Source organism: Lepidochelys olivacea (genome assembly GCF_965140295.1).
Source record: "Lepidochelys olivacea isolate rLepOli2 genome assembly, chromosome: 2".
NCBI lineage: Eukaryota > Metazoa > Chordata > Testudines > Cheloniidae > Lepidochelys > Lepidochelys olivacea.
This window is the reverse complement of record NC_140412.1, coordinates 235,621,096-235,646,673: the sequence shown is the minus strand read 5'-3', so window position 1 is coordinate 235,646,673 and position 25,578 is coordinate 235,621,096. Positions and strand designations below refer to the sequence as shown.

The window sequence follows — 25,578 nt, the reverse complement described above, 5'->3', positions numbered from 1 at the left end:
TAAAACTTCCCCACCGCCGCTCAGGAGTTGAAATTGTGCCTGTTGAGGATGGTCTGCTGGGTAGCAATCCTCAACGGAAGGCCCCCAGATGAGTACACCTTTCTACCAAAAAGGTCCAGGCGTTTCGCCTCCTTGGTCTTAGGGGCCAGGGCCTGCTGTCCATGGCGCTCCCTTTCGTTCACCGCCGAAACCACTAGGGAGCATGGACTCAGGTGGCAGAATAGGAACTCATAGCCCTTAGATGGAACAAAGTATTTATGCTTTAGCTGTTGGCGCGCTGGAGGCCGGGGTCTGCCATATAGCCTTACAGTTAGGCTGAATGGTCTTAATGAGCAGGAGCGCTATTCTGGATGGCCCTTCAGGGCTCAAAATGTCCACCATGGGGTCCTCCTGCTCAACCATCTCCTCGGCCTGCAACCCCAAATTTTGGGCAACTCTGCGCAGCACTTCCTTGTGGGCTCTATGGTCTATTGGCGGATGGCCGGATACCTCTGTACCTGCCACCGCCTCATTGGGGGAAGACGAGGAGGTTAGCTGCTGCTCGACCCCCTCTGGTTGGTTCTCCTGCTTCTCATCTCCCGTGGCGGGGGCAGGAGTCCATGGGACAGCACTGGGCTCGGTGCCGGACTCTCCGGTCTAAGCTGGGGGGATGCTCGAGGCCTGGATACTGTTGCCTCCGGCACCGTCTGGCGTCGGTGCAGGGACCAGGAGCGCTGCACCGAGTAACTTCCCCTGGACGGGGCCCCTTGGCACTCCTGATAGGCCCAGGGGGCCCAGAAGGGCCAATGGCCTGGCAGCCCCCATTGAGGTTGCCAGCTCCCCTGAGGGTCCCTGCTGTCTGGGCCCCGGTGCGGGTAGCTATAGCAGCCGGAGCCGGCACCAGACTGCGGCGACACCGATCGTGAAGGCCATGGCAGTGCCAACAATCTGCGCTGGCAGGAGACTGAGCGGCTCCTGGCTGAGCAGGACTGGGAGTGGTACCGGAACCCCTGGGACCGGGACCGGTGCCGGCATTCCCTGGACCGGGACCGTCTGTGGTAGACCTCTGGTGAGGGCTGTCTCAACTCCTCCCGGTGCCGGTCTCTGGGAGGTGCCAGAAAGCAGTGTGCCCTTCCTAGTGCTTCTTCATGTCGACCCGCTGCCGGTGCCACAACCTCCTTCTGGGCCGCTGGCAAGTGCGAGTCTGCGGAGTCAGAGCTCGACCGGGACCAACTCCAGGAGCGGTGCCGGGATGGTGTCTTTGAGCGGCACACTATTGCTGGCTTACCCCTCGACGGCACCCGTACAGAAGGGGGCTCACCGCCAACAGCTCGATGAGGTCCTTTGTGGTCTCAAAGGTGCCAGGCGCAGAAGGCTGATCCGTTATGCCCTCAAGCCCATCGTCCGCACTGAGCTCACTTAGGTCTGGGCTCGGTGGGGCTTGTGCCGCCAGGACCGCCTGTGTCAGCACCGGTACCGTGGCCTTTCCACTCTTGTCGGTGCTCGGTGCCTTGGGAGGCGCCAGCCTCCTGTGCGGGGAATGACCGCACCTTCCTTTAGGCTGCGCTGGGGGCCGCACCGGGGAGGACGATCGGTGCCGGGGCCTAGCCTGGCACTCTGGGGCTGACAGTTTATGGTACTTCACTGGTGCCAGGTCTCCCGACGGCTCCGGGGCACTACGCACCGAGGAAACCTGAGCCGGCGTCGGGCACTCTGGGCCCGGCAGCTGCAATGCGGCCTCCATCAACAGTTGCTTTAGGCAAAAGTCTCTTTCTTTCCTTGTCCTTGGCTTGAACGCCTTGCAAATCCTACACCCTTCTCTGTCCCCCAGGCAACGTAGACACGAGTCGTGGGGGTCACTAACCAGCATAGGTTTGCAGCACATAGCGCAAGCCTTGAAGCCGTGGGCCTGCGGCATGCCCCACGGAAAGAGGTTGTTCCAATGCCACCGCGGACGGAAAGAAGGAACTGGAGGGGGTCGGGCCAGCAGGGGTATATATGCGGGCCACAGTGGCACCACTTGGGGAGCCCGCCGGGAGCCACGAAGGGAAAAAGTTTCCGACACTTGTACATGCAGCGCGCGCGCACACCTAATGTGGAATGGAAGTGAACAAGCACTCGAAGAAGAACCTGGCTTACTGTAAACAGCTCAATACAGACTTCTGCTCAATGTACAGTTACAGTCTTAAAGACTAACAAGATGTTAGGATGCATAAAAGATACGATAGAGAATACTACAGAAACTAATATTATGTGCTTATATAAATCAGTGGTGCGGCCTCATCAGGAATAGTGTGTGCAGTACTGGTCACCCAATCTCCACAAGGATATTGCAGAGCTAGAGGGGTTTCTGAAAAGAGCAACAAGAATGATCAACGGTGGGAAAAATGCTCGTATGAAGAGAGATTGAAAAGACTGGGACAGTTTACTTTAGAAAAGAGATGCATAAGAGGGGACAAGATAGAAGTATATAAAATAATGAGTGATATAGAGAAGATAGATCAAGAACTTCTATTCTCCCTGTCTAATAGCACACGAACAAGGGGACAGTCAAATTAAAATGTGAGAAATTCAAAACTATTAAAGGGAATACTTTTACACTCAGCATGTAATAATACTATGGAACTTGCTGCCATAGGAAGTTGTTGAGGTGAAGAACTGAACAAGATTCAAAAAGGGATTGGACATTTATATGTGAACCAAGAAAATCCAGAGTTGTCATAATGAATAATGATACATTTTTGGAAGGGATATTAAACTTTATGGCTTCGGGGTTTAAGCCAGTTTCTAACTATGAGCAGGCCTGTCTCCAAGCACTAGCTTTCCAAGCAGATGCTTGGGGCGACATTCAGAATGGGGCGGCAGTCCGTGTCCCACGGCGGCAATTCGGGGGCAGCGGCAATTTGGCGGAGACTGCTTGGGGCGGCAAAATTGGTAGAGCCACCCCTGACTATGAGAGATCATGATAACAACTAATGTGGGGGAGATTAATCCATCTGCCTATTCTGGTGTTCTCATGGCTTCCTCTGAAGCATCTGGTACTAGCCACTGTCACATACAGAACACTGGGCTAAATGGATCTTGGATTGGATCCAATATGGCAATTCCTGTGTTCAAGAATTCTTTAAAAGATTGTTTAAAACAAACCCCCAAACCTTGAAGACTCAGTGGCAGTACATCAGCCAAGCAGTGAAAACCTTTCAAACTACAAAAAGAAAAGGAGTACTTGTGGCACCTTAGAGACTAACCAATTTATTTGAGCATGAGCTTTGGTGAGCTACAGCTCACTTCAACTAATGTGTGTTTGCTCAGTGATTACTAGGAGAATAGGTTTTTGGTTGACTGAATGGGGTCCCTCAGGTCTTTCAGGAGGGAGACCACACAAAATGCAGAGGTATGGAAGGTACTTGCCCAATGGTGCAAACAAACGGTATCACTACCTCCCCTCAAAGAGCACCCACATCAAAGCACAATGCCCTTGCTTGTTTGGTGTGCTAAGATGCAAAAACTCACTTCATTTCCAATTCTGTATTGGTGCAATCAATCAAGCCATGCTCTTAAATCTGAGAGAATAAATGCTAGAACACACAGTACTGGAGAGGCTCCGATTGCCCCAGTGGGTGATGAATGCAATGTTTAACAGTAGTGTTGTTTCAGCTAGCCTATTCATGAGAAGAGAAAGGAAACTGAAAATGCTCTTTCATATGAGATTTGCTTGAGTTGTTTACTTTCGCTATCCTAAACACAGCTCTGAAAAGGTTTTTTACATCACAGGGATTAGGGTAAAATTGAGCTTGCTGCTCCTGGGAGTCCAACTCAACCTGCCTTTGTTTAGAAAAACAAATGAAAAATGTTGTTATACAATAATAGTCAGAAGATGTGTGAGGTATGTTTACTTTGCTAATGACTGACACGAATACATGTCCCACTCCCATGTGATCATATGAGAAGAGCATTAACAAAAACGTCCCCAGTGTAAGGCTAATGGGACTACTCGTGTGCAAGTTACGCACATGCATAAGTGTTTGCAGGATCAGAATCAAAGATACAGACAATGGTACGAATCAGTAAAGACTTTACCTTTTTCTATATAGTCAACTTTCCACCTACTAGCTCAAAAAGGTTTTGTATCCCATTCATTTCAATTTAATTTAAAGGGGGTTTCCTATTTTCCCCCATATATGCCTGTATTAAAAGCTGTACAGTGTTGGCTGCCATGTTCTAGATCAGTGGTTCTCAACCTTTTTCCATTTGCAGACCCCTACAAATCACTTGTCTGAATATACAGTTGAATTCTGTTCAGACAGTTTTCAGCCTAAGACTTTCGCAGACCCCTTAGACGGGGTCCACAGAACACAGGTTGTGAACGGCTGTTCTAGATAGGTAAAGAACAAGAGTTTGGTTTTTTTTAAAGGTTCATTGCAAATGCAAAACATAAAACAGCCTCCTTTTAAATAGCTGAGGCTGATAGTTGAACAGGTAGCTCATAGTGAAGTTGAATGCTTCTAGCATAAAAAGTCCTTCCTGTTATAGCTCTTTTTATTCTTTTCAGGGCTACTTCTTGTTTCACATACAAACCTAAAGAGAAATTGAACTGTTTTTCAGTATGATTTATTTTGAGGGGAAATAGCTTTATTTTTCCTGCTTTTTTCATACTTTTTTTTTTCATACTTTTTCCTGCTTTAAAAAAAGGAACAGTTACTTTATCCCTTTCAACTGATAAATATAAATGAAGAAACCACATGATGTAAATATTATGCGGCAGAAGCTATTTCTACATCAGTTAAACTCCACTTATACCATTCATGCTTTTATTGCTAATAGTTTAACATGTAATAGAGCAGTGTACATTTGCTCACTACTTCAGTCTCTTACTTTTACAGTATGAGTGAAATTAAAACACTTTCCACTCGTGCATCATATTCAACATTTTAACCCACCAATACACAGTAAATCCACTTCATGACACGAAGAAAATAATACTTTGTTCATATTAATGATTTGTACATATAGGACAAAGGCAGATGTGCAGAAGCAGCATGGATTCCATCTTTTCTCCTGAAACGAGTGGAAGCTCCCTCCACAAGTTTGTGGCTCTGTGAGTTCATAGGGTCATGCAGAGGCCAGAGGGGGTAGGACTGACTGATCTCTGCATTATCCCATTTAGTGTGTGGAAATGTACTGTGCAACATAATGCTGCTCCTCTCAGAAATATGAGAGTGGAAACAACCTCGATGCTTTGGAAAGTGCTCCACCCACATCTCAAGGTGGTGTTAGAAGGTAGGCATTGGTGGAGATCTCATGACAGACCAGCCTCTAATGTCTACACTGCTTTGTAGACCCAGGTCTGTGGAACCCAGGATTATGGACTGGGTATTTACTAGCCTGCACTTAAGCATCCACATTACACTGTAAACCTGGGCTTACAATTGCTGGACCCAGATCTCACAGATGTGCTAACATGTCCATACTGCACTACACAGACCTTCTAACTTGAGCCTGTGACCTGAGCTGCAGCCACACTGCAAAATGACAGGCATTGGTCTCAAGTCACAGTGGGACTCAGGCTCTCGCCCCCCTCCCCTTGCCTTGCAGAGTTCTAGGACTCGGGTCCTGAGTGCTTGCTGACCCAAGTCAGACTGATGTGTGTGTGGACAGAAGGGGGACTTAGGCTCAAATCTGAGTCAGACCCCAGGCTTAGTGTGCAGTGTAGATATACCCTAAGAGGGATCAAACTGTCAGACTTCCTTACCACAGTGTGTACTCCATGCTGGGCAAGCCTGAAAAGACCAAAACTGTGCAACTATAACTAAGATATAAATTAGTAGGCTTTTTTTGGTTAAACAAAAAATAATAATCAGCTAAATCAAAATCTGTCAGACAAGAAAAAAATGCTAGAAAATGAAGCAGTTATATACACCCCAATTAAAAACATTTATTCTTAACACACAATATTTACGTTATAATCAAATGCTGCTTTTCTACATATCAGTTCAGACCCAAAAATCTACTTACATAGCATGAGCAGCACTGAATCATTTTTTCCCCATACCCTTTCCACATCATCAACCAGCATCGGTGTAACTAATGCAAATATGCTAGTTCATTTGACACATAGTTCAATAAAAAAAAAAAAGGAGTACTTGTGGCACCTTAGAGACTAACCAATTTATTTGAGCATAAGCTTTTGAGAGCTACAGCTCACTTCATCGGATGCATACTGTGGAAAGTGTAGAAGATCTTTTTATACACACAAAGCATGAAAAAATACCTCCCCCCACCCCACTCTCCTGCTGGTAATAGCTTATCTAAAGTGATCACTCTCCTTACAATGTGTATGATAATCAAGGTGGGCCATTTCCAGCACAAATCCAGGGTTTAACAAGAACGTGGGGGGGGGAGGGGTAGGAAAAAACAAGGGGAAATAGGTTACCTTGCATAATGACTTAGCCACTCTCAGTCTCTATTCCAGCCTAAGTTAATTGTATTTAATTTGCAAATGAATTCCAATTCAACAGTTTCTTGCTGGAGTCTGGATTTGAAATTTTTTTGTTGTAATATCGCAACTTTCATGTCTGTAATCGCGTGACCAGAGAGATTGAAGTGTTCTCCGACTGGTTTATGAATGTTATAATTCTTGACATCTGATTTGCGTCCATTTATTCTTTTACGTAGAGACTGTCCAGTTTGACCAATGTACATGGCAGAGGGGCATTGCTGGCACATGATGGCATATATCACATTGGTGGATGTGCAGGTGAACTAGCCTCTGATAGTGTGGCTGATGTTATTAGGCACATTATTATATTATTATTACGTTATTATTACATACCACACAACAGAACCACTAACCACTAACCACAAAGCCCGTTGCCAACTGTGCCCACATATCTATTCAGGGGACACCATCACAGGGCCTAATAACATCAGCCACAAGGTGCCACAAGTACTCCTTTTCTTTTTGCGAATACAGACTAACACGGCTGTTACTCTGAAACCTATTGTTCAATAGTACATATTTTAATATTAAAAACTAACACCAGAGGTTAAAAAATGTGTATCCCCTTAATAACTATTTCTAAAGATTTTACTGAATGAAAAACAAAACAGCTGTGTAATGAACTAATGTATATATGTATACATGCAGTTAAAGATACCTCTTCACTTTTTACTCCTCTCAGACTCATCCCTACTTACTTTGGTAATCAATATTTGTTAACGGCAAGTTTATTTTAACTTGCATGATCAAGTAATGCAGAACGTCCAACGTTCTTATACACTGGTTTTTCAGCTGGAATTAGATAAAGTGTTTAAAACATTGTGCAGCCTGCTCATTTGCTAAATCCTACTGAGGGTTTACATTGAACTGATCAAGTTTCTAGCCTGAGTTTACATTTCACAGGTGTTTTTAGACTGAACCTATGATCTTTCTGGTTTCAAATATCTATGCTTGGACACTAATTACTCAAACCGCACCCTTCCCTACCTTTTAGCTAATCTTGTAGATGTAAGGCTGCTTCGAGTAATTTTATTACAGCAGTGTCAATGAGGGAACCTTTCCCTGATTATAATTGTTTACTTGGTGTAACTTGCTGATTGATGTAAACGCAACAGCAGTTACAGCTAAGCACAAAGAGATTTTTTTTCTTTCTTAAAACAAACGTAGAAAATCCAACACCCTGGTTTTATCCCCAAAACCACAGAGATAAAGTAGAGTTTACTTGTGCTGTTGGATTTCCGCCCCAAACACTGTTGTCTACTTCCTACCAGATCTGCGTTTATCCAGGACAAGCCTTTTTTTAAAAATCACTCTCACAAATTATGTTGCAATTATCAGTGCATATATTTATAAAAAGTATTTCATTGACTGATTCTATAATCTACTAAAATAAATGCTTCTGCATTCTGCAGATCTGAAATGCTGGAATAAATGTAGTTATAATTTTAATGTCTTGTTTTAGCAGTTAAAGGAGACACATCTGGCAATGATCTACAAATAAATACAGTGTCTCCGTTCTTGGTTTCTCCTCCAAAACACTACCTAGAACATTTTTGCAGCATTATTCATTTAATCAGCATAATGCATTACATTGCCTTTCAAATTATTCAGAATTCTCACTTCATTCAAAAAAGAGCTTGTTTTAAGAAAAGAAAAGAAAAGAAAAGAAAAGAAAAGAAAAGAAAAGAAAAGAAAAGAAAAGATGCCATGCCAGAAAGCTCAGTTTATTGATTCAGATCTGCTGCCAAGAGGAACAATGCAGTAAAGCAGACTTCGGCATTTCAAAAATGTTTTTACAATAAGTGCAAAGGGAAAAAAAAGAGTTATATTTACCTAAACCTAGAATTCCACAGGTGAGGCAGGAGATAAGTTATGGAATCCTTTTCCTTTAGTCCCAAAAGTTTTAGTTTAGAATGAATTCTGTTGTAATCCTTTACGGCTGTCAGGTAAAATGCCCTCCATGTCTCTGCCGTGTTTTCTTTTGCCCTTTTGCAGCAAAACTCAGTCATTTGCATAAAACCTACTTCTAGCCTATAAGAGTTTTTGAACAACTACATGTTAAATTAGCTGTCCTGACATGCTCTTGCAAGCATGACATCATAAATCTCCATAGTTACCTTAACCCCACCTGCCTGCATGCTGCCAAAGTTACCTGTCAGGTTCAGACCTACCACTTTGCTTCAACTGTACATTTTTTTAAAAGAAGCAACCCCATTTTGTAGTTATTCTGAATTTCACACCAACAGGGTTTTTTTAAAAATTAATAGAAATCTAACTTCATTTGCAAATGGATTAAATCATTCTTCAGAAAACACTAATTGAAATGCTAGGCATTGCTATCTGCCCCTCCCTGACTAACAATGTACGTGATTAGTTAAAGAAAAATCCTACAGTGCCACATGTGTCTCAGATTGTACTCTAAAGTTACACGAAAAACTCAGCTTTTGAAAAGCTTCAACTGATATGGCTTCTACAGGTTCATTTTCTTTCTCTCTCTTTAAAAAACTTTTTACTGGTATAACTTGTAAAACAGGTTCACCTCAGGGATTTTTTTACCTCCTCCCCTTTGAAAGAAGTTTAGCATTTTTAACCTTTTAACTGCAAATACTTTTTCATCCTCAGAGCCATTGTCCTTGTTTATATACTTTTTCCTGGCCCCTACTAACCACAGTCACTCCCCCCAAAGCAGGCAGCAACGTAACTCAATGGGCTCATATAGAGAGTGAGTACTCCAGTGTCATATGTTTGGCACCGCACTCTCATTGGAGGATAAACACATGTCACTCCAGAGCTGGAGAAGGTCCGGTCCGGTCCTCTCCTTTCCAACCTTGTTGTGGACCTTTTTAGTCCCTCACTCTTATGAGCATGTAATATGGTCTCGACAAAGGCATGATACATGGAGGTATTGAAGAAGTTTCCACTTCACCTCTTTGCTCTGGTTAATATACATAAATCCTGAGCTGCAACAAATCCTGGCTACTGTACTATTCTTGAGACTATTAATAAAAGTAGTATCTAGCTCTTACATGGCTAACCATGCAAACAATTAGAATGAGACCACTCACTATTATTTGTTATTTCTATTACAGCAGAGCCCAGAGGCCCTTGTGCTAGGCACTGTACAAACAAAGACAGGCAGCCCGTCTTGGTGAGCTTTCTGTTTCAAGACAAGACACAACAAATGGGATGATAAGAGAGAGAGGAATACACAGTTACAAAGACTATGTGCATAGCTGGGAGTTTTCAAGTAATTAAAAATTATAAGATACAATTATAATGATAATTATACAATGACAAATTATAATGAACAATAGATCAGCAACCCCTCTAGCTTTTTACTTAGCCATTTTCAGGTGGTATTTTCCTGTAGACATTATGGAAGAATTTACAAAAGCAGAGCAGTGGCTTTAAAAACTGCTTCAGAGAGGGCTTTCTATGCATAAAGCCAGCATGGACGAAAGCATTAAGACACTGTGGAAAAAGCAGATGATCAGCCAAGGCTGGTATCATTCGCAAAGTCGAGGGAACAACATGACACGATCATCAAAACTCATTTTCACCTCTAATGTTTCACCATAAACTAGAGGCCAAATTCTCTATTGTACACATTGCCTGGCTGCAGTGAAGAGCGAGAGAGAAGGCCCAGAAGAGAGCCAATTAAAGCCTCTTGATTATCTGACCAGTTTTATGTTGGTCATCACCCTGGTAGAGATTAGAGCAAACTAGGAGCTGCTCCAAACTCTGCCATCTGATAATGGTCCCCAACAGATCACCTACCGACTGGGAATATCTGGAGTGTAATATAGCCTAACCATATCATTTTGAGATTGGGGTTGCCAGGAACCTGGTGGTATAGTATCTGGCTAAGACTGTAAGGGACTCCCCACACACATTGGAGTGCAACAGGAGTCAAGTTGGATCATGTAAACGTTCAAAGTCTGCATAGGTGTAATAACCCATGTTGGTATTTTGTATATATAATCTATGTGTGTGTATATAGTACTTAGCTCTTATATAGCATGTGTGCACATATGTGTATGTACCTTGTAAACACACATGGTACACACACACTGAATATTTTAAAATTATAATATATACACACATATATAAAGACAAAATTGCATTACAACCTTCACTATGGAGCTGCTAACATATTCCCATTACATGCCCGCGTGCATACACAAACAAATGGTAAGGAATAACAATTAGCTCTGAATTGTGTGTCTGAGATTATAACAGACTGTTCTGACACATTTCTATTAAAAAGTCGCTTACTACCAAATAGATACTTATTTTTGCATGTTTTAAGGTGGTTCTTTGTTTGGTTTATGGATGTTTAAAAAAACGAATGACGAATGGATGAGATCCCCATTCCTGAAAGCACCCAAGAAATGTGGCCTGATCCTTTGATAGTAATTTCAAGATAATTTTGTTTTAAAGTTTACCCTCATTACAGATAGTACGTATGTCTAATCATCAAAAAAATAGAAACAGGCTATATTCACATAGATTTCATTCCCCAATAAATTATCAGATATGACACATTTTAAACAAACAGTGAGAATGGTTACTGCATTCCTTCTGAAACGTGTGGGCTTCAGAGAGAGATCAAGTTACAAATTGTGTAGGGTGTCCTGCTGCGTAGGCTGTTCAAACCTAGGTTTGCAGTGTCTGCACCACTGGAACTAAATATTTACATGACTCAAAAGATCTTATCTTCGGTCTCCCCCTCCCCCTTTATTTAATTTGTATGCTATCTTTATCTACCACCCAGCACATTCCACACAACCATGAAAGTTCATGAAAGAGATAAAAAGTATAATCACTGAAAAAAATCCAAGACTTTCAAAGGAAGGAAGAGGCCTGTATAAAAATAGGGCATAAATCATACCAGTTAATGCTGAGGACATAGATAAATCTGAGCTCATTTTCTTTTCTTTTACCCACAATTTTATTTTGAAGCACTGGAAGACTATGATCCTAGATTCCTTGGAATAGATGGGGGAGGGGGGAAGGATCAGAGAGAGAGAGAGAGAGAGAGAAGAGGCCTCAATTTTCAACACAATGTGCTGACCTAAGGGAAAACCTCCAAAATGGTAGGACTTTGAAAATGTTGAGCAAGAATCTCAGATACATTAACACCCTAAGCTAATAAAGAAGAGGTGGCTTATATAATAAGTACCTTCCTCATCACAGGCATACAATATGAGGGGCCTTTGAGGAAGAAGTATTCACAGATGTGAAATAAGAAATGTCTCTATATAAAACACGGACAAGCATATGAATCCATGGGAAGTCGAATCACAAGGACTACAAATATGCTGCTAAATTACTTTGATTTTTACTCTTGATTTGCTGGTAGCTAGTGCTGGAAAACCTACAAGCACTAAGAAAAAAACCTTTAAAAAAGGTGGCCTCCCATCATTTGTCAGATTGAGCACATTGGACACAATAAGAAAAGGAGTACTTGTGGCACCTTAGAGACTAACCAATTTATTTGAGCATAAGCTTTCGTGAGCTACAGCTCACTTCATTGGATGCATCCAATGAAGTGAGCTGTAGCTCACGAAAGCTTATGCTCAAATAAATTGGTTAGTCTCTAAGGTGCCACAAGTACTCCTTTTCTTTTTGCGAATGCAGACTAACACGGCTGTTACTCTGAAATTGGACACAATGTTTTTTTCCCCACTGAACAGTACCCTTTCTCCAGGTTTGCCAGCTTCTGAATTTTTCAGCTTACTTGGCATTTAACTACTTGGACCATAAATACAGAGTTGGGTTTTTGTTGTTTTTTTTAATTAAATCATGTAGTGAAAAATTAATTATGGACCAAAATGTTTATTTTTCTGCTTTATTTACAAAGTTGAATGCTGTACTCAGCAACAGAGCACACCACTATGTCCTGAACAGTTTCATTCACTACATTCTCTGTGTTCAAAGGTCAGCATGGCAACATTTTCAACTTGTCCTGAGAAATACATCAAGATGCCACATCTTCTATGGGCCCAAAATCTGCTTCTCCCTGCTGAACAGTCACTGCATGCAGCCAAGAAACAAAGCAGTGTGAGGCACATTTCTTAGAGACCAGTACCTGCCGTCAAGATAGTCTGGAGAATGCAGATACTTGAGGATGAATCCACTCCGTTCATCTTAGTGGATTCAAAAGCAGAAAAGGCAGCAAATAAGTGGGTAACAGCCATAGATGCCGGAACTAGAGGTGCTGCCACACCCCCTAGCTTGAAGTGGTTTCCATCATTTACAGGGTTTACAGTTTGGTTCAGTACTCTCAGCACCCCCACTATAAAAATTGTTCCAGAGCCCCCGGTAACAGCTCCAGCTGAGGTAAACCTACACTGTCGACAAATGTTTTCTTTTCTGCTAAGCGTGGCTTCCCAGGTTGAAAATGTAGCTAAAGCGAACAGCTAGTCCCACATTTTTAGGCAAGATGGTTAGCTATCACCTGAAGAGGAGATAAATGTTCTCTTTGACTATTCTGGTTTCATTTTTGTCCTGTTAGACTCTAATATATAAACTCTTCAGAAAATTATTCATTTCAGTGAATGGCACAAAAATGGCATCAAATAGTCATACTCTTCCCCTTTAAAAAAATCTAAAAAACAAAACAACAAAGCCAACCCAATTACATTTGTTTAGGGTCTGCTACATTCCCATTTTTTCTAACCATTTAACATTGAATTTTATAAAAGTTAGAAATATGTTTTGTTTTTTTAAACAAAAAACAATAAATTACTTTGTTTTCATACCTGATCTCTCAGCCTTTCTTGGTGTCCCATTATTGCTGTAGCGTGATGGGGATATTTCTGCTTCAGATGTTCCAGAAAAGCCTCTCTCTTTCTGTCCATTTCTGATGTCTGCATTCCCAGTATTTCTTTGGAACTGCGAGGTCCACCTACAGTATGTCTGCGAGGGATGTTGCGAGTAGGCTTTGGATTGGATGTATTATTGTTTCCAGTTGCAAGGAGTTCTTTAGATCGAAGACATTCTGCATCGTCTAATGATGTTACATGCAAATTGTTTTTTCCCTGGTCTGAAAAAAATAAAGAGTATAATAAGAACATAACACCAACAGTCACATTTATAAGGAAAAAATATAGTGAGGTCAATTTAAAAAATACAGTAGTATACAATATCCTGTTCTACACCACTGATGGGGAAAGACGTGTTATTAAGCTTTAATAAAATACACATACAGAATTGCTTATAGCAGCTGTATTATACAGTACTTAATGCCTCACAGAAAACTGATCATTTAAGAAAGATGTCCCTTTATACTATTTTCACTATTGTCTGAAGTAAAAAGAAGATAAGGCAAAGCCTTTACTCCCTAACCTTTAAAAACTAAAGGATGCTTTCCACAAGAAGAAACAGTTTTCTTCAGTATGTTCCAGTACATCTAATGAGCCTGTAACTAGTCTCCTTAGGGATACCAACTGATAAAATTCCATTGACAAAGCAGATTTGAAATCCTTAATCTTTTCAAAGTATGTTTTCCACATGCTCGGAAATGCCTATGAAATAGTAAGAGAAGCACTTGGGATTTGTTTCTGTTTTCTGACTGTAGCCAGGTTTTAAATGTCATGGATCTCGCTTCGATTTTATACCTCTCTGAGACAGCAGATTGGAAAATACAGCATCGCTTTTTCAATAAACCACTCCTCGAGAAATAAAATAAAAACAAGTTTTATGTGATATAAAAGAGGAAAAAAGTCAGATAAACTTTACAACTTTAAAGTCTTCTTTAAGACATCAATGGCCATGGATACTTTCACAAAAAGACAGCTAGACACAGAGGGTATATTAGTGTTAGCTTATCTGAAGGTAACTGTGTAACATGAATCCTCCGGTGCCTGAAGAAGTGTAGGTTGGAGGTTTGTTACCTAATACCTATGAAAAAATCCCCCTCTCTTTTGTCAGCAAAGGGGAATAACAAACAGCAGCATTGAAAAGGCCTCCTAAGTCCATTTGCAGCCTTATGCACCCTTGAATGTCCTTATTAACATTAACTCTTTATGTTCATCCCTTTAAATTTCTTGCTTCATTTATTCTATATACTGCTATTTCACTAAAAGTTATTTCACTAAAAGTTCACTAAAAGCACTCCCAGTAGATCTCTAAACACATCCCTTTGCATGTTACTGTATTTTGGGAATCGATACATTCTCCCAACTTTCATAGATTCATTAATATTAAGGACAGAAGGAACTATTAGATCAATGAATTGGACTTTATGTTTTATGACCTCCTGCACACAGGTCACCCAGTTGCTCCTGATACCATTCCCACTTGTCTGACAAATCCACCATTTAGGTCCTCACCATGCAGTAAGGTACACGTTGGTGGACCCCCATTGATTTCACCTTAAATTGCATGTTCTTCAGAGGAAAGGACTTTTCTGTGAGCTACCTAGCACAGTGGTTCTCAACCAGGGGGTACATCAATTCACTCATTTAGATATTTGCCTAATTTTACAACAGGTTACATAAAAAGCACTAACAAAGTCAGTACAATCTAAAATTTCAAACAGGCAAACTGAGAAAGTAAGCATTGTTTCAGTAATAGTGTGGCTGTGACACTTTTGTATTTTTATGTCTGATTTTGTAAGCAAGTAGTTTTTAAGTGAGGTGAAACTTGGAGGTATGCAAGAAAAATCAGTCCCTGAAAGGGGTAGTACTCTGGAAAAGTTGAGAAAAAATGGTTACCTACCTTTCATAACTGTTGTTCTTCGAGATGTGTTGCTCCATGTCCATTCTAAGTAGGTGTGTGCATGCTGCATTGCAAAGTGGTTGGGAGGTTTTTCCCCTAGCAGTACCCATCGGGTCAGCTGCGGAGCCCCTGGAGTCGTGCTTTCATGGTGATGTATATAGGTCCCTGCCGATCCGCTGACTCCTCAGTTCCTTCTTGCCAAAATGCTCTGACAGAAGGAAGGCGGGTGGGTCTTGGAATGGACATGAGCAACACATCTCAAAGAACAACAGTTACAAAAGATAGGTAACCGTTTTTCCTTCTTTAAGTGCTTGCTCATGTTGATTCCAAGTCGGTGACTCCCAAGCAATTCACCCAGTCGCAGACTGCAGCACCGCTCTGCCAAATGCTGCATCGTCTCTAGCCTGCTGAGTAATGGCGTAGTTGATATAAAGGTGTGGACTGATGACCATGTTGGTGCCCTGTAGATGCCCTGAATGGGGAGCTGTGCCAGGAATGCCGCTGAGGATGCCCACATCCTTGTGGAGTGTGCTGTCAATGCTGGGGCAGGTATCTTTGCTAAATTGTAGCACGCCCTGATACAGGCCGTGATCCATGATGAGATCATTTGGGAGGACACCAGGAGCCCCCTCATCCACTTAGCAATTGCAATGAAGAGCTGTGTTGACTTTCAAAACGGCTTCATGCTTTCAATGTAAAAAGCTAACACACATCTGACATCCAGGAGTGGAGCATCCATTCCTGGTTTAACTAGCATGTGGCTTAGGGACGATCACTGGAAGAAAATGTCCTGATTTGCATGGAATTGCGAAACTATCTTTGGGAGGAAGGCCAGATGCAACAGCAACTGTACCTTGTCCTTAAAAAAAGCAGTACAAGGGGGCTTGGATGTCAAGGCCTTGAGCTCAGACACCCTCCTGGCAGAAGTTATGGCCACTAGGAATGCCAATTTCCAGGAAAGACAGAGGAGCGAGCTGCTAGGGACTCAAAAGGAGGGTCCCATCAGCCTTGAAAGCACCAGGTTGAGATCCCATGGTGGGATTGGATGTCGTACCAATCCCCTGGATCCAGGGAGGAGACAGTGGAAGCCAGGGAAACCATGCGGAACTTTATCTTCTTCCTGAATCTGTTGAGGTTTCACAGGTCTAAAATGACAGGTTTCAGAGTAACAGCCATGTCAGTCTGTATTCGCAAAAAGAAAAGGAGTACTTGTGGCACCTTAGAGACTAACCAATTTATTTGAGCATAAGCTCTTGTGAGCTACAGCTCACTTCATCGGATGCGTACTGTGGAAAATACAGAAGATGTTTGTTTTTATACACACAAATCATGAAAAATGGGTGTTTATCACTACAAAAGGTTTTGTCTCCCCCCACCCCACTCTCCTGCTGGTCTAAAATAAATCTGAGCCCACCCTTGGCCTTCGGGATTAGGAAATACTTGGAATAGAAACCCCTACCTCTGAACTCTAGAGGGACCTACTTTACCATCCTGAGTAGTAGCAATGATTGCACCTGAGAAGAGTCTTTGAAGAGGCATGGGGAAGGAGGGTGGGAAGGTAGGAGGGAACAGAATTGGAGAGAATATCCCAATTCTACCATGCTCAAGACACATTGGTCTGAGATGATTTGTGCCCAGGCATGGTAGAAATGGGACAGACAGTTCACAAAGGGAGGGGAAGGATCCAGGATCTGAACTAGTGCGTGACCTCTGGGCACACCCTCAAAAGCTGCTTCGCTGAACCCTGGCCCTGGTTAGAGGAGGACTGAGAGGTCCTCCATCTATTATTCCTGCCCCACTTCCTGCTGTAGTCCTGTCTAGGGGGAGCAGGGTAGAAGCGAGTGGTAGGCTGTGATGTAAAATGCTTCCTCTGGGCAGGACTGGCATATGAAGCCCCAGAGACTTCAGAGTCTCCCATGAGTCTTTCAGGCTGTAGAGCCTAGAGTCTGTTTGCTCCAAGAAAAGCCCTAAACAGTCAAAAGGCAAGTCCTGAATTGTCTGCTGGACTTCGTGCAGGAATCCCAACACCTGAAGCCATGAACTGCTTCTCATAGCAATGACTGTCGACATAGTACAGGCTGCCGAGTCCACCATATCTAGGGAGGCTGTAAGGAGGTCCTCGCAACTACCTTGCCTTCCTCAAGGACAGCAGCAAACGCAGAGCGGAGTCTGCCAGCAGTAACTCCTTGAATTTGGACATGTTCAAAGCATTAAAAATGTACCAGCTAAGCACTGCCTGCTGGTTGGCAATGCACAGCTGGAGCCCCTTGGTAGAATACACCTTCCTACCGAAGAGATCCAGCTTCTTTGCTTCCTTGGACTTAGGAGTTCATCCCGGTTGTCCTTGCCTTTCCCTTTGTTTGGCAGCATCCACCACCAGAGTGCCCGCCTGAGGATGAGTGAACAGATAGTCATACTCTTTTGAAGACACAAAGTACTTTCTCTACACCCATTTGGCAATGGGAGGGAAGAGAGGTGGGCATTTGCTACAACGTTTTCGTAGTGTTATGGATGGTCTTAATGAGGGGTCCCTCAAGGGACCTTCAGGCACAAGACTGTCAACTACGGGGTCGGTCTCCTCCGACACCACCTCTGCCTGCATTCCCCAATTCTGTACCACCCTTCTGAGCAACTCCTGGTGGGATCTGTTGTCCAGGGCCAGCAGCGTGGTTGATGTGCCCACCACTGCTTCATCAGGGGAGGATGATGCCCGTGGTGGCACTGGGTCTTCCTGATCCTATGGCTCGCGGGGATCCCCTCTGCACTGAACGACCTGCGTAGTGCTGGGAGCGGTGCTGGTTTCCAGGCCCATGCTCATCTCAGTACTGGCCCCGGAGCCAGGTCATGCTGCGGTCTCAAAACATGCCAGCCTGCATACCCATCTCTTTGCCTTGTGGAAGTTCCCAGACTAAAGACGATGATGATGGAGGGGCCCGGGCTTCCGAAACCACTGACAAGAATCTGGACCCCGACCCTTGGGCTTGGTGATAGGCCCATGGGGTGCAGAAGGGCCATAGAGTCAGCACCTGCCACTGTGGTGGCCATGGCATCATAGACCATGGCTACCCTTCCTCTTGTCTGGAGCGATGCCGAGAATAGTGCCGGCTTTGCATAGAGACGTATGACTCTGCCTCCAAGTATGACGAGGACTCCGACCTTGGTGCTAAGGCAGCGCGGAGCGAGATGGTGATGGGGAGCAGAGCTGAGGTGAGGGCGAGCAGTGTCGCATCATCACTGGCTTGCCCTTAGAAGGCACTGTGCCCCTTTGTGATGCTGGTGTTGGAGCCGGTGACTGTATGGGGGACTGCGCCGTTATTGCTATGAGGTCCCTAGCTGCCTCAAAGGTGTCCGGTGTAGAGGGAAGGTCTAAGTCCTCCTCCTGACAGTCCCATATCAGGGATTCCACTAGAACTGGACTCGATGGACTTCCCTGAGAGTCCAGAGTCGACGGTGCTGGCTGAGTCAGAGCCGGAGCAGGGTGTCCTGGCATGGGACACACCCCGCTGATGCCTCCTCGCTCCACTGCTCTAGTGGGAGAGCAACCTCTGTCAGTCTGTCTTTTGTGTGGGACCGGTGAATGGGAGTGGTGCCGGGCACTTGCACTGGAGGAGGTCTTTGGTGCTGGAGAATGATGGTGCAGAGGGTCTCTGGAGTAAGAGTCCTTTCTCAGCGCCATGGCCTCTCTTAGCCCTGGTCTACGCTACGAGTTTAGGTCGAATTTAGCAGCGCTAGACTGATTTAACCCTGCACCCGTCCACACGATGAAGCCATTTTTGTCGACTTAAAGGGCTCTTAAAATTGATTTCTGTACTCCTCCCCGATGAGGGGATTAGTGCTGAAATCAACATCTCCGGGTCAAATTTGAGGTAGTGTGGACGCAATGTGACGGTATTGGCCTCCGGGAGCTATCCCAGAGTGCTCCATTGTGACCGCTCTGGACAGCACTTTCAACTCCGATGCACTAGCCAGGTACACCGGAAAAGCACCGGAAACTTTTGAATTTCATTTCCTGTTTGGCCAGCGTAGCAAGCTCATCAGCAGAGGCGACCATGCAGAGCTCATCAGCACAGGTGACCATGCAGTCCCAGAATCACAAAAGAGGTCCAGCATGGACCCAACAGGAGGTACTGGATCTGATCGCTGTACGGGGAGATGAATCCATTCTATCAGAACTCCATTCCAAAAGACAAAATGCCAAAATATTTGAAAAGATCTCCAAGGGCATGAAGGACAGAGGCTATAACAGGGACCCGCAGCAGTGCCGCGTGAAAATTAAGGAGCTCAAGCAAGCCTACCGAAAAACCAAAGAGGCAAATGGCCGCTCCGGGTCAGAGTCCCAGATATGCCGCTTCTATGATGAGCTGCATGCAATTCTAGGGGGTGCCCCTATCCCTTACCCCACCACTGTCCATGGACACCTGCAATGGGGGGAGTCTCACAAAACAGGGATGAGGATTTTGGGGATGAGGAAGATGATGATGAGGAGGATAGCACACAACAGGAAAGCAGAGAAACTGTTCTCATAGCCAGGAACTATTTATCACCCTGGAGCCAATATCCTTCCAACCCTCCTAAGGAGGGCTTCCAGACCATGAAGCCAGAGAAGGTAAATATTTGTAAATATAATACATGGTTTAAAAGCAAGCATGTTTAATGATTAATTTGCCCTGAAGACTTGGGATGCATTCGCAGCCAGTACAGCTACTGGAAAAGTCTGTTAACGTGTCTGGGGATGGAGCGGAAATCCTCCAGGGACATTATTAAGAGGACATTCAGAGGTGGCCATTCCTGCTGGGCTGTTTTCCTGTGGCTGAAAAGAAATCATCTCCGCTTTTAGCCACGCAGTGCGGGGGGAGTAGGCGTTCACGCTGAGCTGTTCGCGTTTGGCTGGCAAGGATCTTCCCTGATACTAGTCATGCGGTGGGAGGAGGGGTGAAGTGATCACCCCAGAGAATTGTGCGGGGAGGGGGGTTAGTTGAGTTTCTGCTGCACATTAACCAGAAAACCGCAGCCCCTCCTTTTAAATGGCCAACCCAACGGGTGCATGGTATGGAAAAGGAGGGTGGTGCTGTTTGAAACCATTCCCGCATATTATGAAGGTTGAAGAAGCCGAAAGACTGTGGCTTACCATGGCTGCCTGCAAGCTGAATTCTGTTGCCCGGCCCTGCGTGTGTGATCTCTCACACCAAACTGGCAGGTTCTCAATATAAGAGGCAAAATGCGACCTTGTACCGAAAACACATGTGCTATGTAATGTTAACAGCTTGGTTCACCATGAAAGAGTCTACCCATTGTTCTCTAAAATGTGTCTTTTTAAACACTACTCTCCCTTTTTTTCCTCCCGCAGCTGCAAATGTTTCAACGCTCCCCCTATCATCTCTGTCCCAGAGACTAGCGCAGATAAGGCAGTGAAAAAAATGCACTCGCGATGAAATGTTTTCTGAGCTCATGCAGTCCTCCTGCATTTAAAGAGCTCAGCAGAATGCGTGGAGGCAAACAATGGCAGAGTCCAGGAAAGCAGAAAATGAACATGAGGACAAGAGGGACAAGCAAGACGAGAGGTTGTGGGAGCAATAGGAGAGGTGGCGGCGGCGTGATGAGAGGAGGCAGGATGCAATGCTGAGGCTACTGGGGGATCAAACAGATATGCTCCGGCATCTGGTGAAGCTGCAGAAAAGGCAGTAGGAGCACAGATCGCCACTGCACCCCTGTGTAACCACCCGCTCTCCTCCCCAAGTTCCATGTCCTCCTCACCCAGACACCCAAGAACACAGGGGTAGAGGGCCCTCCGGGCAACAAACCACTCCACCCCAGAGGACTGCCCAAGCAACAGAAAGCTGGCATTCAATAAGTTTTGAAGTGCAGTGTGGCCTTGTCCTTTCCTCCTCCCCTCATCCACCACCCCACTGGTACTTCCCTCCTCCCCGACCCCTCCTGGGCTACCTTGGCTATTATCCCCCTATTTGTGTGATGAATTAATAAAGAATGCATGATTTTGAAACAACAATGACTTTATTGCCTCTGCAAGCAATGATTGAAGGGGGGAGGGTGGTTGGCTTACGGGGAAGTAGAGTGAACCAAGGGGGCAGGTTTTTATCAAGGAGAAACAAACAGAACTGTCACACCCTAGCCTGGCCAGTCATGAAACTAGTTTTCAAAGCTTCTCTGCTGTGCTCTTCTAATCACCCTGGTATCTGGCTGCGCTTAATCAGTGGCCAGGCGATTTGCCTCAACCTCCCATCCCGCCATAAACGTCTCCCCCTTACTCTCACAGATATTGTGGAGCACACAGCAAGCAGCAATAACAATGGGAATATTGGTTTCACTGAGGTCTAACCAAGTCAGTAAACTGCGCCAGCGTGCTTTTAAACGTCCAAATGCACATTCTACCACCATTCTGCACTTGCTCAGCCTGTAGTTGAACAGCTCCTTACTACTGTCCAGGGTGCCTGTGTATGGCTTCATGAGCCATGGCATTAAGGGGTAGGCTGGGTCCCCAAGGATAACTATAGGTAATTCAACTCCAACCATTATTTTCTGGTCTGGGAAGTAAGTCCCTTCCTGCAGCTGTTCAAACAGACCAAGGTTCCTGAAGATGCGAATGTCATGTACCTTTCCTGGCCATCCCACACTGATGTTGCTGAAACGTCCCTTGTGATCCACCAGTGCTTGCAGCACCATTGAGAAGTACCCCTTGTGGTTTACATACTGGCTGCCAAGGTGGTCTGGTGCCAAGATAGGGATATGGGTTCCATCTATCGCTCCACCACAGTTAGGGAATCCCATTGCAGCAAAGCTATCCACTATGACCTGCACATTTCCCAGAGTCACTACCCTTGATAGCAGCAGCTCAGTGATTGCATTGGCTACTTGGATCACAGCAGCCCCCTCATTGGATTTGCCCACTCCAAATTGATTCCTGACTGACTGGTAGCTGTCTGGCGTTGCAAGCTTCCACAGGGCTATCGCCACTTGCTTGTGAACTGTGAGGGCTGCTCTCATCTTGGTATTCTTGCGCTTCAGGGCAGGGGAAAGCAACTCACAAAGTTTTATGAAAGTGCCCTTATGCATGCAAAAGTTTCACAGTCACTGGGAATCATCCCAGACCTGCAACACTATGCAGTCCCACCAGTCTGTGCTTGTTTCCTGGGCCCAGGACCGGCGTTCCACAGCATGAGCCTGGCCCATTGCCACCAAGGTGTCTAAATTGCCGGGGCCCGTGCTTTGAGAGAAGTCTGTGTCCATGTCCGCATCACTCTCTCTGCCGTCGCCTCCTCGCCTGCTTTTGCAGGTTCTGCTTCTGCACATATTGCAGGATAATGCGCGAGGTGTTTACAATGCTCGTAACTGCTGCGGTGATCTGAGTGGGCTCCATGCTTGCCATGGTATGGTGTCTGCAGGAGAGCAGAGTTGTAGCAGAAGCGGTGGTTGACGACAGATGCCACAAGAATAGATATTTACAGAGAATGACGAGAGAAACTGCAAGGTGGATTCATAAGAGCAGGAGAGCAGAGTTGCAGCGGAAGTGGTGGAGGACGATGGTTAGTACCGCGCACATTTCCCAAGGAAGAACACACGTACCCGGGAGCCCATGACAGACAATATGAAGAAATCGCTATTGAGACAATAGCAGCAGAGCAGAGTTGCAGCAGAAGTGGTGGATGATGACGGTTAGCAGTCCTACTGCACAGTCTGCTGAAAGCAGTATGGCGTCCGCATGGAAAAAAGGGTGTGAAACGATTGTCTGCCATTCCTTTTCACGGAGGGAGGGGTGACTGACGACATGTACCCAAAACCACCCATGACAAAGTTTTTCCCCGTCAGGCACTCGGCGCTTAACCCAGAATTCCAATGGGTGTCGGAGACTGCAGGAACTGTGGGATAGCTACCCACAGTGCACCTCTCCGTAAGTCGATGCTAGTCACGGTAGTGAGGACGCACTCCGCCGACTTAATGCGCTTAGTATGGACATACGCAATCGACTTTAAAAAAGGGAAGAAGGAGGATCCTGGGAACTACAGGCCAGTCAGCCTCACTTCAGTCCCTGGAAAAATCATGGAGCAGGTCCTCAAAGAATCAATCCTGAAGCACTTCCATGAGAGGAAAGTGATCAGGAACAGCCAGCATGGATTCACCAAGGGAAGGTCATGCCTGACTAATCTAATTGCCTTTTATGATGAGATTACTGGTTCTGTGGATGAAGGGAAAGCAGTGGATGTATTGTTTCTTGACTTTAGCAAAGCTTTTGACACCGTCTCCCACAGTATTCTTGTCAGCAAGTTAAGGAAGTATGGGCTGGATGAATGCACTACAAGGTGGGTAGAAAGCTGGCTAGATTGTCGGGCTCAACGGGTAGTGATCAATGGCTCCATATCTAGTTGGCAGCCGGTATCAAATGGAGTACCCCAAGGGTCGGTCCTGGGGCCGGTTTTGTTCAATATCTTCATAAATGATCTGGAGGATGGTGTGGATTGCACTCTCAGCAAATTTGCGGATGATATTAAACTGGGAGGAGTGGTAGATACGCTGGAGGGGAGGGATAGGATACAGAAAGACCTAGACAAATTGGAGGATTGGGCCAAAAGAAATCTGATGAGGTTCAATAAGGATAAGTGCAGGGTCCTGCACTTAGGACGGAAGAACCCAATGCACAGCTACAGACTAGGGACCAAATGGCTAGGCAGCAGTTCTGCGGAAAAGGACCTAGGGGTGACAGTGGACAAGAAGCTGGATATGAGTCAGCAGTGTGCCCTGGTTGCCAAGAAGGCCAATGGCATTTTGGGATGTATAAGTAGGGGCATAGCGAGCAGATCGAGGGACGTGATCGTTCCCCTCTATTCGACATTGGTGAGGCCTCATCTGGAGTACTGTGTCCAGTTTTGGGCCCCACACTTCAAGAAGGATGTGGATAAATTGGAGAGAGTCCAGCGAAGGGCAACAAAAATTATTAGGGGACTGGAACACATGAGTTATGAGGAGAGGCTGAGGGAGCTGGGATTGTTTAGTCTGCAGAAGAGAAGAATGAGGGGGGATTTGATAGCTGCTTTCAACTACCTGAAAGGGGGTTCCAAAGAGGATGGCTCTAGACTGTTCTCAATGGTAGCAGATGACAGAACGAGGAGTAATGGTCTCAAGTTGCAGTGGGGAAGGTTCAGATTGGATATTAGGAAAAACTTTTTCACTAAGAGGGTGGTGAAACACTGGAATGCGTTACCTAGGGAGGTGGTAGAATCTCCTTCCTTAGAGGTTTTTAAGGTCAGGCTTGACAAAGCCCTGGCTGGGATGATTTAACTGGGAATTGGTCCTGCTTTGAGCAGGGGGTTGGACTAGATGACCTTCTGGGGTCCCTTCCAACCCTGATATTCTATGATTCTATGACTGTACAACATCGATTTCTAAAAATTGATTTCTATAATATTGACCTAATTTCATAGTGTAGACATACCCTTAGTGAGACTGGTGCGCTCCACAGCTCCCAGCTCCTGTGCTGGCTGGGGATGACTCCACGAGGAACACTTTCAGCCTAAAGTCCCTCTCCTTCTTAGGCCTTGTTTACACTACTGCAGTAAGTCGACCTAAGTTAGGCTACTCCAGCTACGTGAATAACATAGCTGGAGTCGATGTAGCTTAGGTCAATTTACTGCAGTGTCTACATTACGCTCTCCCGTCGACTTATCTTACTCCTCTCATTCCGGTGGAGTACCAGAGTCTACCAGAGACCACTCTTCACTAGACCTGCAAAATTGACCCCCACTGCATTGATCACAGGAACATCGATCCCTGATAAGTGTAGACATGGCCTTAGTCCTTGGGCAGAAGCCTCTACAGATTTGGCACTTCTCAGTCTGATGTGCTTCCTCCAAACACTTTAAGCAGGAGTCATGTGGGTCTCCCTTTGGCATAGGCTTCTGACAGGACCAGCATACCCTGGTCAGGAAACATGCGGGGGGGGACCCCCAACTAAAATGTATCTAAACTAACTATGAACTATTAGAACTAACTAATACTAAGTTGTCAAACTATTTACAGGTACAACAAGAAAAGTCCACTAGGAGATCGCTTGCTGTAGCAAGAGAAGAGCTGTTCCAACGACCGTCACTGGCGGTAAGACAGAAGTGCCGAGGTGGTGGGTAGGCAGGGACCCTATATACACTGCCATGAAGGCGCGACTCCAGGGAGCGCCACAGCTGACCCGATGGGTACTGCTGAGGGGAAACCTTCCAATGACTGTGCATGTGGCATACACACACACACCTACTTGGAATCGACATGAGCAAGCACTCAAAGAAGAACCACTGATTTAGCACACTTGTGGACACTATAGTAATAACAGTGTTCTCTACTTATAGATCATTATACCTATTATAGTAGAGATA

General features: G+C 45.0%; 1 protein-coding gene across 14 annotated transcripts in view; it reads right to left on the bottom strand.

Moving 5' to 3' along the window:
• KIAA1217 overlaps positions 1–25,578 on the bottom strand; it is a 540,319-nt gene that overhangs the window by 236,394 nt on the left and 278,347 nt on the right. For 13 of the 14 annotated variants that reach the window (XR_014710274.1, XR_014710275.1, XM_084619500.1 and 10 more), the window contains exon 2: positions 13,243–13,526. Coding sequence is in view for 11 of the 14 variants with exons in the window: in XM_084619497.1 (XP_084475623.1) it covers positions 13,243–13,526 (284 nt within the window). In the remaining 3 variants the exon portion in view is untranslated. Of the gene's footprint in view, positions 1–8,311; positions 8,450–13,242; positions 13,527–25,578 lie in introns of those variants that run through there. The other variant, XM_084619501.1, reaches the window with a different exon arrangement.